This window comes from Vipera berus (assembly GCF_964194415.1).
Source record: "Vipera berus genome assembly, chromosome: 3".
NCBI classification, from domain to species: Eukaryota; Metazoa; Chordata; class Lepidosauria; order Squamata; family Viperidae; genus Vipera; species Vipera berus.
In genome coordinates, this window is record NC_138204.1 from 52,069,194 (window position 1) to 52,082,943 (window position 13,750).

The 13,750-nt window shown below is 39.7% G+C and overlaps 2 protein-coding genes across 5 annotated transcripts in view; one reads left to right on the plus strand and one right to left on the minus strand.

The window, feature by feature from the left end:
- Nucleotides 1–236: 236 nt before the first annotated feature.
- Nucleotides 237–9,209, plus strand: LOC308665938 (armadillo repeat-containing protein 12-like; the record flags this gene model as incomplete). The annotated part of the gene is made up of 6 exons (XM_081324326.1): nucleotides 237–375; nucleotides 1,473–1,621; nucleotides 5,301–5,435; nucleotides 7,946–8,119; nucleotides 8,274–8,345; nucleotides 8,737–9,209. The coding sequence occupies 6 exons, from the start codon at nucleotides 237–239 to the stop codon at nucleotides 9,103–9,105; spliced, it is 1,038 nt and encodes a 345-aa protein (XP_081180452.1). The 3' UTR covers nucleotides 9,106–9,209.
- Nucleotides 9,210–9,211: 2 nt separating this feature from the next.
- BRPF3 (bromodomain and PHD finger containing 3) overlaps nucleotides 9,212–13,750 on the minus strand; it is a 43,040-nt gene continuing 38,501 nt past the window's right edge. For all 4 annotated transcript variants that reach the window (XM_081324321.1, XM_081324320.1, XM_081324319.1 and 1 more), the window contains one exon: nucleotides 9,212–13,227. In XM_081324321.1, coding sequence (XP_081180447.1) covers nucleotides 13,044–13,227 — 184 coding nt within the window. In that variant the 3' untranslated portion in view covers nucleotides 9,212–13,043. The remainder of the gene's footprint in view (nucleotides 13,228–13,750) is intronic.

The following is a 13,750-nucleotide window of genomic DNA, read 5'->3' on the forward strand; positions in this document are numbered from 1 at the left end:
CCTGCAAATCAGGTCTCTCTGCCTTAAAAGTTTGTCTACTGTCAGTACTGGCAACATTTAAAAAGTAAAAGTTCCTTGTTCCTTTTTCATTACTGTCATGGTGTATTGTAGATGTCATGATGGAACCTGGTGATGTCATAAACCATACATGATCCATCTAACCTTTCCTATTTAAGGATCTGTGGAAGGTCAGGGCCCAGGCTGAATCTGGATCCCTGGGAATTCAAGAAGAGGAAATGAACTATTTAGAGCTGGTAACAACAAGAAACATGGTATCTGCTGCTACAGGAGCTGGGGCTATTTTCCTGTTGGCCAAGACCATCATGGAAGGGATCAAGAGTCCTCCTCATAATCCAGAACCTCTTCCCTTAGCCCGTGAGTAATATGGATTCAGGGAGTTTCTCTGAAGCCTTGGTTTAACTATCAACTACTAACCAATAGCACAGAGTCTTCCTTGGGGCTGTGGTTCAAATAAACAGTCTCAAACTTTGCCAAGCCATGTGAGATGTGATGCCATGTGGTATGAATCAGACATAAGATTAATTTTTGGATTATTTACCAAACTTTTACTCAGTTTAGGCCTTCCCCTTTCCCGATACTGAAGCTGATGGTTTACTATCTGAATTACATCTATATCAGTCTTTCTCAATCTAATTCACCCCAGATGTATTCAACCATCCCCAGATAGCCCATGATCCATGTCCATGTGTCAGGCATAAGAAATCAGGGACCAGGGTTGTTCACATGCGTACAAGTTTATTCCATGTTATCTCTAACAAGAATCTGAATTATTAACGGTCAAGGCAAATTGGCAGGAGAGTCAATGGAATTCAAGGAGGGCTGGACTGAGATCTTTTGTGGGCGCGAAGGGACTCCAAACTAATGATGCACTTGACCCCCTCCTTGGGCTCAGCCTGGTCATCTCCTACACTGTTCTTTGGAGTTGCAGTCCAATCCATTTGAATACTGGCAGATTGGACAGAGAATGTTAAAATATATGACCTCTAAAAGAGAGCGACTGTGGTTTCTTTTATAGCAATGATTCTTATACTCTCTGAGGTGACACATTACATTAGGCCATGGTCTAGTTCCTCATATTTTGTTGACTAAACCACATTAGTTCAGGCCACACAGAGCTATGTTAGAATCATGGGTTAGAAACTATTAGACATGACATGTAAACATAGCTAATTGTTATTTAATAAACTATGTTTAAGATGCTTTAGCATGTTGTGTGAACTCAGTGTTGATTTAATCCTAGTTCTGCCCATCACTCTGAAGGAATCTGCCTCATTCTGATGCTTAGAAATTATGTAGTACATGTTGGGAGAATACCAGGTTGGAGAAAGCTGGCCAAAATATATCACTTATTTTACTGAGTCTCATTTATACCCCATTCATCTCTAGTTACATTCCCCTGATCACTTCTTGTTTTTGTCTTCCTACTACTCTCCTCCCCTTTTCACTCTTAGAACTTGCTTTAGCTCACCAGAGTAAAACTGAGGTGGACTCTGGAGAACTCAGAGGACTTTTGCTCTCTCTCAGTCCAAAGCTAGATGCTTACTCTAAGAATATGATACTCCATGGAATCACCCGTTGTGTTTATTTATTGGAATCAGAGGTGAGTGTCCAGAATAATATGATGTATAATACAGTGATGGAAGACTGAGCCAAAGTAGTTATAAATAAGCTAATCAGGGCTTAATTCAAGGAACGAGGTTCAGAATGAAACTACACTAGATGATGGCAGACATGCATCTTTAAATATAAATAGCTTCTTTGAATCCTGTTTATGGGGATTATATTGCAAAAGAGAAATGAAAACTAAAGAAGGATTCATTTCTTCATTCATTACAAGCACTAAACCATTTTATTTCTTAAGGATCATACATTCGGCCAGTAGTCCTGCATTCAAACCAGCTGGTGCAAAATGTGATGCAAGTCCCTCAGAGGAATGTTAATTGGTTCAAAAGATCTATGGTGACACTGCAGTAACTTAAGTGAAACTGGTGAGGTCAGCACCTGGATGGGTGATTGCATGGGAACCCTGTTTATGTTATCTTGAGTTCCGTGGGAGAAAAGGGATGCTTGCTCCCGCATTTAGATATGAGTTCTTTTAAACAATGCAGTGCGTATAGTCAAGGCTATGGTCTTCCCAGTTGCAATGTATGGCAGTGAAAGCTGGACCATAAAAAAGGCTGAGTGCCAAAGAATTGAGGCCTTTGAACTATGGTGCTGGAGAAGACTCCTGCGAGTCCCTTGGACTGCAAGGCGATCAAACCGGTCTGTCCTAGAGGAGATCAACCCTGACTGCTCTTTAGAAGGCCAGATCCTGAAGCTAAAACTCAAATACTTTGGCCACCTAATGAGAAGGAAGGACTCACTGGAGAAGAGCCTAATGCTGGGAAAGATTGAGGGCAAGAGAAGAAGGGGACGACAGAGAATGAGGTGGCTGGATGGAGTCACTGAAGCAATAGGCGTGAGCTTAAATGGACTCCAGAAGATAGTAGAGGACAGGAAGGCCTGGAGGAACGTTGTCGCGATGGGTCGGACTCGACTTCGCAGCTAACAACAACAACGAACAATGCAGTGCATTCATGAAACCCTGAACCCTAAGGTGGAAGCTGGAGTTAGTTGAGGGCTACCAGATCTGGGCAGTAGAAATCTGAGTGACTACTACAGGTAGAAAAAGCATTCAGACCACTCTGAATATACTACAATTAAAACAAAAAAGCATTTTTAAAATGATAAAAATTCAAAATAAACATACATAGCAGCCAAGATACTTGGCCAGAATAATAAAGCCAGGAAACATGGTCTTTGACATATTCTGTACCCCCATGCTAAGAAACACAGCCAGGTTTTTAGAGCCTTAAAAAAAGGTGAACAGGGTTGTGGCTGTTCTAATCTCTGAGCTAAGGATATTCTACAGAGCAGGGGCTACCTCAGAAAAGGCTCATCTTCTAATCCTCACCAGCTGACACTTGTTGGCTGACAGGATCTGCAGTATGCCCAATATTCTAAAACAAATTGGATGGGTTGAGACTCTTGGAAAAGGCAGTCCCTCAGGTAATCTGGTCCCAAGCCATATAGTGCTTTAAAGGTGACCACCAGCCCCTTGAATTGTACCCAGAACCTTACCAATAACCAATGTAGGTCATGCTGTAGTGTTGTTACATGTGCACCATTTACTACCTGCACAGCCACATTCTCCACCAGCTGAAGTTTCTGAATGCTCTTTAGGGACAGCGCCATGTGGAGCATGTTACAGTAGTCTAATGAGAGGTTACTAGGGCATGAGTCATTGTGAGAAGGGCTCCTGTCCAGAAATGGGCACCCAAAGGTATACAAAGGCTGTCCTACCCAGGGCTGCCATTTGTTCTTTGAGCGGGAGCCATGTATCTAGAAGTAATCCCAGATTGCTCACTGGGTCTGTCTGGGGTAGTGCAACTCCATTCAGAAGTAAAGTTGGAAAAACCTTGTCTCTGGAGGGCCCAAATACCCACTGTCTTGCTAGGGTCGAGACAGTTCACCCCATCCAGTCCCCAGTAGCATCCAGAAGCTGGGATAGGTCAAGGAGTCTGCAGTAGAGATATAAAGCTAGGTGTCCTTTGCATATTGATGACATCCAGTGCTTTTTTTGTAAAAGAAAAAGGTGCCGGAACTCACACATGTCATACAACCCGCCTTGCCTACCCTACAAGGTTCCATCCAAAAAAAGGTGCCGGAACTCCGTTCTGAGCATTCTATGACAAAAAAAGCCCTGATGACATCTCACCCCAGACTGATGGATCATCTCACCCAGCAGTCTCATATAAATGTTAAAATAGAAGGGGAGAGAGAACTGAACCCCCCAAAAGGACCCAGATTGTTGGGGGCAATAAGCTGACTTTGTAATAATGCCGCTTGGGGGGCCCAAAAGCCCTAATAAGCAGGCATATACATAGAATGAAGGCTATTGCTAAGCACATTGGTTTGTGCTTAAATTGTAAGCCGCCCTGAGTCTTCGGAGAAGGGCGGGATATAAATGGGATTAAAATAAAAAAATAAATAAAAAAAAATAGAGACCCTGGGCTGGATCTCTCTCCCTCTATCAATACTGACTGGAACTGACCCCTGGAGAGAGGAGGAAAACCAGGACAAATCAGTGCTGCCTACTCCCAATTCCCAAAACCGGCCCAGAAGGATACCATGATTGATCTGGTAGCCCTATTAAGTCTCCTTTTTCTGTGAGAATTAAGCTTTCTATTATGCCTTGCTTCTTCTGAAATGGAATCTTTGTTTTACACATCTTTAACTCAGTTTCTAAGTTAACCATTTTTCCAAATTCACACAAAGTACTGAATCATAAACAAAGTAAAAGGGCTGAGTTTTCACACCTGTGAAAATTAAAGGTAAAGGTAAAGGTTTCCCTGCACATGCGTGCTAGTCGTTTCCAACCCTAGGGGCCGGTGCTCATCTCCGTTTCAAAGCTGAAGAGCCAGCGCTTGTCCGAGGACGTCTCCGTGGTCATGTGGCTGGCATGACTAGACACCAAAGGCGCACAGAACGCTGTTACCTTCCCACCGTAGTGGTCCCTATTTTTCTACTTGCTTTTTTACGTGCTTTCGAACTGCTAGGTTGGCAGAAGCTGGGACGAGTAACAGGCGCTCACTCTGTTACGCGGCACTCGGGATTCGACCTGCCAAACTGCCGACCTTCTGATCGACAAGCTCAGCGTCCTAACCCACTGAGCCACCACGTCCCTTCTGTGAAAATTAACCAGAGTTAAAATTAGCTAATATATTGTGTCAATAGAGTTGGTAGGTTTGTTTAACTAACACAGTTAAGCATGATTAAATCAAACATAGCAATATCAACATGCATTATTTATTGTTTACTGCATGAACTCCTTACTCCTTGAACTCCCCACTTCCAAGAAATTTATTTCACAGTTATCATACTATCATAATTACTTAGTTGGCAAGCTTCAGACATATGTTCCTTAATTTGTTTGACTCCTCCTTCTCTTACAAGTTTTGGATTCTTTATAAGTTCATCTTGTATTGTACTCTTTGTTGGGATCTTTTAAAAAAAAATAATAATCTCATAATAGCTGCTCTGATGTGTTGGAGTTTGGAAACCAGAATAGCCAGGAATAAATAGGTAATAATAAATAACTGGTTACTTCACATCTTTTAAAATAAAAATGTTGAATGTGAAAAATTACAAAGTATTAAATGGAATTGAAGATACTTTCTCGCACTTTAACTTAGCCGTACATGCATCTACACTCATACTGATTCTGATTTTTTCCCCAGGCAACTGCATGTACTTATGAGGATATTAAACTTGTAGCCTCATTCCTGGATGATTCAGACATGGGTGTCAAGATTCAGACAATGCATGCTCTCAAGGCTTTTGCTGGAATCTGGAAACTTAGAATCAGAATTCAGGTGATCATTTGTATAGTACTGTATTTTTGTATCAATTCACATGTGAATGATTGTCATTTGATATTATGGTCATTGTCATGTATAAGCGTGCAGCTATACCTGTGAATTTTCTCCATAGATAAGCATATCCTATGCTAAATATAAAAGAGCTGTGAATGTGCTGGCCACAAAATTTGATCTATGTGCTTTCATTAAAAACAACCAAAATAATCACTTTAGCTGTTTATTAGTTTATCTGTAGATCTCCACTTGCTGCTCAGCCCCTGGTTAGATGTGTACTTCTAGACTATATAATAGTGGGATGTACAGTTTGCAGTGGATTTAGTTTAAATGCATTAAAAATCAAAAGAAAGCATTTAGCATAGTAATGAGTTATGTACTTTTTTTTGCTAAATATGTCTCATACAATAGACATTTAGAAAGAGACATTTCCAATCGTAATTAATCTGGCAACAAATAGGTTATGTATGGGAAGTTTGGTTCTTTTTTCTTTTCTCAGCTACTAAATTATGTTTTGAACTCTCAGAAAAATACAGGGTTTTTTTTCCCCCGCAGCAAATGCAGGACACACAGGATATCCTTAGGAAATTGAAATTTTATCAATGTTCACAATACATTGGAAATAAAATAAAATGTTCATGGACCAATGACAACAACAGATAAATTGCTGGAGGGGGTGGGGAGGGATGTTTGTCTCCCAGAAAAAAAAATCTCCAGATTTTCCAAGGGGATATGCTAGTTGCTGTATAAAGAATAAATTATAGAAAGCTGCATTATTTTAATCTGCATAATCAGTAGTTAGGCGTAACATACACTTCTACAGTATTACCAGAAATTAGTCCCAGCCAGAAATGTTAATCTGATGTTGATTTCAACCTTACAATTTGCAATTAATGAACCCTACCCTTTATTAATTGAGCTCACAAGTATAGCTAGAAAAATATTGCAACATCAACAAACCATACACAAAAACGGTTCTCTAAATCTCCTCCTCTTTCAACTGGATGGAATTTAGATTCATCATCTGGTCTACTTAAGATTTAATCATGATAAATCCAACTATGATCCTTGGTGCTGAGACGTCTATCATAGCTTTATTCTTGGGCCAAGTCATAAGATGCTTTATGCATGAATGTGCCAGAGTAAGGCACTGGCTTAACCACTGTCTGATGTTGGAACAAGAGCCCCATTTTTGTTGATCATCTGGTTTATCACTCACAAATAATTTTGTTTGCCAAAACCTTAGAGTACTTTTGTGTCCCACAAATATCAACTTGGGGGCAGCTAAAGTCTTTGACAGCTGTAGGTGCACTGTGGCTTACCCTGCGCAGCTATTGTCTTTGCAACTGCTCTCAAGAAAGGGAAGTCCTGTAACTTCCAAATAACCTGCATATCTTCAGAGACTGCCAGTTTGTAAATTGTTTACTAATGCCATTTGGCTTTATTTTACATGGTCTTGGCGCTTGTGTTTCCTTTCTGGCTCAATAGAGACACTGGTGCCGCATAAGTTGTGGAAAAACACTGCTATTAGTGTCACTTCAAGGATATCTTGGGTTCTCCAAAGAAATCACTCCTTTCCTTTCATCACCTAACTATAAGGAGGAACAGATGACTTTATAAGACAAGTTGCTACTTTGCCTCTGTGGGATTCCATCTCTTCTTTTTTTAAACTCAACTTTGGGAACTGGTGTTAGAAGGATACTACTCTTCTCTAGAAGGTGAAACCAAGAGTGGAAAAAACGTTTCCTCCCAAAGGAAATAAATTCCTTTTCTTGGCTTGCTTCTCACCTGAAATTAAACTATTCCTGTGATACTCTCTGGTGCTCAAGCATTGTTCTATTTATATTTTATCTAACACTCATCTGGAATAGTAAACAATTATTAAATTACTGCTAAGCTTGTAAGCCGCCCTGAGTCTTCGGAGAAGGGCGGGATATAAATGGAATTAAAAATAAAAAATAAAATAAAATTAAGCAACAAAATAATTCCAAGAATAAGATTTATTATAGGACTGCTACTAGATCCCTTAAAATGAACCACCTAGTATGTTTATGCTTTTTCTGATTTTGGAAAAGAAAATCCATTTTTTTAAAACAAACAAACAAACAAACAAATATTATTTATAGTAAAATATCAGTTTTAATTATTAACAAAAACTGAGAAAACTGAAAGCATCAGTTCTTATACAAATGGTGTTTGCAATGATACATAGTTTGAAATACACAACCTGAGGCTTATTCTCTGCACGCAGCACCACCAGAGTGCTCTAAATGTTATCAAATTGTAATTATTAATGTGATTGAAGGGGGAAATTATTAAATACATGACATGAGGATAATCATATTAACATGCAAGCGAAATGAATCCAGTTTCAATTTGTGTTCTGAACTCACTACTTTTTGCAATGCAGCCTCTGGCCTAGCACTTAAAGGCTACTTGTAGCACCCCTCGGAAACAAAGGATTTCTGCCCTATTATTCACAAATATAAATGCTGTTTTGTTCTGTGCAGGAATTTATGCCCAAGATTCTTGAAATGATCACTGTATTATGGGATGCCGACATACATGTTGCTGGACTGAGATTACTGAATGGATTGCCGTGGCCAAATCACATGCAACCCCTCCTGAAAAAGCTCTTGCCCACATTAATGGACATTCTGCAGATGGGGACCAATTTGGCCCAGGTACTATATGGTTCATGAACCGTCCAACACGCTCTAACCCCAAACTCCTAATATCATCAGTATTTTGGGGGGGGGCACAGTGAAGAAGCCACGGTATACATAAGCATCCTACCTCTAATGATTATATGGTCTGAAAGTTGTTTTTTTTTCCCAGGTGCAGATTCTAAAATTCCTTAGCACATTAGCCCAGAAGGAAGAACTGTTATTTGATATCATGAATTGCCAGGTAAAGATTTCCTCCTGACCCCCACAGGGATATTTGGGAGAGGAAGTAAAATACCCGAGAGCAAGAATAGATTTTAAGTAGTTATTTAATCAAAGAGACATAAACAAGTACCTAATTGGAAGATGCCCTAATGTGTATCTTCCAAACGTGCTGACAGTGCAATTCATATCTCAACATTCTGTGGATTGCATCTCAACATAGAGTATGTCAGATTTCAGAGAACAAAATCCGTTTTTCTTGTCATGAGATGATTTCTTATAAAAGAATCAGAAGTCTCTTACCCTCAAAAGAAGATGCAATCAATTAGCCAGTAGAACATGATCAGTCTGTCAGATAACTGCTTTATCTTTTTCTCTTAAGGCTTACATTTCATTACATTTCCTTTTTTAAGGTGTATCCAGAATTCCTCAGCCTGTTCCAACCTTCCCAGCTTGGAAGCCTGCTCTTTGAGCTGCTAGTGCTCGTGGAACGACTCTGCGAGGGTCGCCTGACTCCCCACTACCAATCAGGGCACTGGCAATACAATGAGTTGTCACTTCATGAGGTCCTTTTTGGAAATAATTCTCGGCTAGCTGATTGTCTTCTCTCCCTCATCATTCATCCCGAGGAAGAAGTGCAGATTCAAGCCTGCAGAGTTATTCTGAAACTGCAATTAAATGAGGAGGGGGAAATGGCTGGCATCCAGAATACCAATTCTTCTTTAAGCAAATTCTTCTGTGAGATCAATGCTGATGGCCCCAGTGCTGAACCTATGTATTAGATCCTTGCAGAATTTAACGCAGAATTAAATTATTTTGAAAAAAATAAAAACGTTCAAATGGAAAGTTCCCCCGCACATGCGTGCTAGTCGTTTCCGACTCTAGGGGCCAGTGCTCATCTCTGTTTCAAAGCCGAAGAGCCAGGGCTTGTCCGAGGACGTCTCCGTGGTCATGTGGCCGGCATGAGTAGATGCCGAAGGCGCACGGAACGCTGTTACCTTCCCACCGTAGTGGTCCCTATTTTTCTACTTGCATTTTTACGTGCTTTCGAACTGCTAGGTTGGCAGAAGCTGGGACGAGTAACAGGCGCTCACTCTGTTACGCGGCACTCGGGATTCGACCCGCCAAACTGCCGACCTTCTGATTGACAAGCTCAGCGTCCTAACCCACTGAGTCACCGCGTCCCTATATAGGAAAAAAGCAGGTTGGTAATCAGTCAAGAGGCCAAACAATGCTAGTGGCCTTGCACCAGTAACAGCAGAAAAACTCTTCCTCAGTAATAATATCCCAGAACAGAGAAATAGTGACAGCATCTCTTAAGGAGGTCTTAACTGGTAGAACCAAGCCTTGGCCTTCTTTGTGATGGCTCCCTCCCTGTGGAACGTCATCTTTGCAGAAATAAAATTGGTCCTCACCTTGGCACTCTTTCAAAAGGCCCTGAAGATCTGATTTTGCCAAGGTGGTTGGTTTAATTGTTCTTGCCAGAACAGGGGGATGAAGGTTTATTGGGTTTTGTATTGGATTTTTTTTGTTGTTGTTATTGTAAGACCTGGATTCACTGTGAATGAATTGGGCGGCCACACAAATTCCATAAATAAATAATAAATAAAATTACCTACAACATAAAAACATAATCAGTTTAACCAATCACAGGCCAACATTCCTATGCCTGAGAGTCAAAGAAAATGTAAGGCTACTCAAGATGCAAACATGGGATTTCCCTGTTCCACCATTTATATAACACGTAGTATAATCCACCCAGTAGGATGATGACCTAGTGTTTTTCACTGCATGAATTAATGAAGTATAAATAGGAATAAACAATTAGAAGTTCTCATACTTTTATCACTTCACTTATATTCATTCCAGCCCATGCATATTTCCTTTGGATCGAAAAACAGAAATGGAAGAACAAGCAACGTAATACAAGTCCTGAAAATTTCTGTAGTTGGAGGTTTGCATATAGAATACACAGTGAAAACATGACCATCCTGCTCAAAGGCCTGCTCTCTCATAATCACCCAAACTGATATGACAGAAAGGACAAAGATTAGTCTTAAGCCAAAATTTTAACAAGATTCTTGGCCCTCCTCTTTAATATATTCCATCTTGAAACAGGCCAATGGGGACTGGGGAGGAGACCTTGTGTATTAACATCTGATAAATTAAAATACTCATGAGGCAAAGTAAGTTCTTTGAGTTGACATCTTCAGAAATCAGTGTGTGTTACATTTATCAATTTGGCATATAACTGCCCTTTCTGTGCCTGAACTATCAATGATGATCCTATTTTTGGCTATTTCACGGGCAAAGTTGCTTTGGCATGCAGATAGTGTGGAAGTGCATCAACATATCTATACACCAGCTTTGCTTGTGCTTGGAGTCACCTTTCCATGCCCCATGGTTTTCTAGAAAGTGTATCTGGAAAGAGGAAAGCCCTTTGAAATGGCTGATAGTGTTTTCAAGAGCCAGCTACTCAGAAATCTTCTAAATACATTGACAAATCATTTCATTTCAGAGTCCAACTCAGGAAAGAAATTTCCCCAGCTTAAATAGTCCAATCAGATATTTTACATTAGAACATTTATTTCTCAGAGAGAAAATATAGTTTCAGACAGTCAGATTATAGTAGGTAAAATTAGCATTTTTCTTTACAAGCATAGAATTTATTACCTCTTATTCCATCTGATATAAACAGTTCTAGAAAGCAAATAAACTCACTTTCTACAATAAATAGAGCCATCTGTGCTTTACAGCAGACTGACAAGTCACATTTAGGTCCCATAGCAACAGCAGGATATTAGCCAATTCAAATCCTTAAATTGTAATTTTAAAAAAATAGAAGAAATTAAAATGCAAGATCTTAAAACAGTTAAACATAAATCACAAGTCAACAGCCAGGCTACAATCTGGGGAAATGTATGTTTCTTTAAATTAATTATATTGTATGCATACAAAAGACCTAGCAACACAACTGAGGACTTAAGGATTAACAATCGGCCTGAATAATTTAGAACAGTAGTTTACAATTATGTACAAAAGTTCCTTCTGTAACCACACTCTTGAGATATTAACTATTTTTTTAAAAAAAGATTCCTATTCGTGTTCTGTATGTTACAGATTTTTCCCATATAGTGTGGTTTTATGTCCCAATGTACAACAATGTGGTTCTTGAAAAAAAACACCACATAGAAATGGCAGTGATTTTCCCACAATAACGTTTGTTCGACAATCTCTTCATAAGAAAATAACAACAATAATGAAGTGAAAAAGGGGAAAAAAACACACAATGGTTTTCAAATTACAATCTTGCTCTGTACCTTTGGTTTGAAATTCGTAAAGAAAAATAAACTTCATAAAATCAAATGTTACATATGAAATGCATTGCCAACTTGCAGGGTTCAGCTCTTCCTCTTTTTGTAGCATATGCAAGTTAAAAAAAAAACAGGTTTCTTCAAGGGGATCCCAATAACGGAAGCTCAGAGAGCATGAAAGCAATTGCTGAAGTATTTATGGGGTGGCCAAGAGTGACTGTAAGGAATTCTGGTGAATAAGATGACAAACACATTCCAATTTAATTCTCATTTCTTCAGGTAAAGAGGAATCATGATTCTACATGATTGCCTTAGTCCAGAACTGCCTACACCAAAGTACATATGGCACTCTAAATAAGCAGATGCTTACTACTGAAAGCTGGAAAAAGCTCTAAATGTGCAATGTGATGCTTAATGGCCCAAACCCAAATGGGGCGATGCTTCCATGTCTAGAAATCCTACAGAACGGACAGGACGCTGTGGTTTTCTCAAGAACAGGCATGACAAGTGAGACAGGGCTTCATTGACAATGGAGGGGGGGGAAAATGTTTTTGATACAATAAAGATTGCTTTTTCCTCATTTCACAATAAACCTTCATATCTAGCAACAACATTCTAGCAGCATAAGTATTTGTAAAATAACATTTAAAATATTATTTTATCGATTTTCAGAAGTATACGAATCTGAAATTGAAATGTAAAAATCACAGAAAATATCTCCCAAGGGGTTTCTTCATATTTAAAGCTCTGTGAATGTGAGCAGGACAGAAAATCAGGAAAGGGGCATTACCCCCAAATAGTCTATCTTTCTTTTTTTATTGTAATCTCTAACATAAAAACAGATACAAATTTAGAGATTTCCACACAGGGTTGCAAAAGTAATTGAAAGGGGGAAGGGGACCAGTGTTTTTCAAAAAATAACATAAAAATATATGGGGAATATTAGTGAACATTTGGCACACAAGAGTCATCAAAAAGACCCTCTATTCATAACAGAAGCAATAAACTCCACAGCTGCTTCAGGACTAGCTGAAGTTTAAAAACTCAAGAGTCTGGTAGGGCTTCTTGTTCAATCAGCAAATTATCTAAGATTCTGTCAGGGTTGCAGCATTATAGTGCAGCTGCTCCTAACATCTTATTAGGTCAGGCTGCTACATCACTTCTTTCCCACCTGGATCCTTTGGGAAACATCTTCAGAAAGAAACCAGGCAGACTTTTTGGCACATATCAAGTATGTAACATGAATTTTCCCTACTGTTGGAAATACCGTGTCTCTACTAAGAATGCAAATATGGCAATTGTATCTTCCTGTAGGCAGGAAAATCCCATATTCTTCAGGATATAGTTGATCCAGTTTGCCTGTAGATGTAGACATTACTTCCTACAGGATGGGTAGAGCAGGTTTCCTACAGATAATTGGGTGTGACGAAAGGATGGTCTCCCCGAACGCGGCTCATGTGAATCATTGCACGGTCATATGCAACCTGGACAGACTTGCGGATACTGGTTTTCCGTCCTTCCAGCATCTTGAGTTTATCCACAGTGTCATCTACTCCAAGAGGAAGAACTTTTTCTCGTGGAAGCCACTGCCTAGAGGAGGGAGGGAGGGAGAGGGGGAGAGAGAGAGAGAGAGAGAGAGAGAGAGAGAGAGAGAGAGAGAGAGAGAGAGAGAGAGAGAGAGAGAGAGAGAGAGAGAGAGAGAGAGAGAGAGAGAGAGAGAGAGAGAGAGAGAATTATTATGGAGACAATGAAAAAATTGAGAGCATTACAAATTGTACAGATCAACCCCATTCTATGGCTTTTAAATGTTCAAGTTGCACTAATGCCCGATAAAGTGTTAATAAATGTATACTCTCTAGCAAAAACAAGCTAGACTGCTTAGTGCAGTAACAAACAGAAGACATACTTATGATTCACTAGAACAGGGGTTCCCAACCTTGCATCCCCTGGGGGTACGAGACGTTATTCCAGAGGGTGCGAAAATTAGGGCTTTCAAAATTATAGTGTATATGCGTAATTCATTTTGAACTTTTGTAAGGGGTGCAAGAATATATCAGAAGCGTTCTAGGGGTGCAGGGTATAGAAAAGTTTGGGAGCCACTGCACAAGAAGGA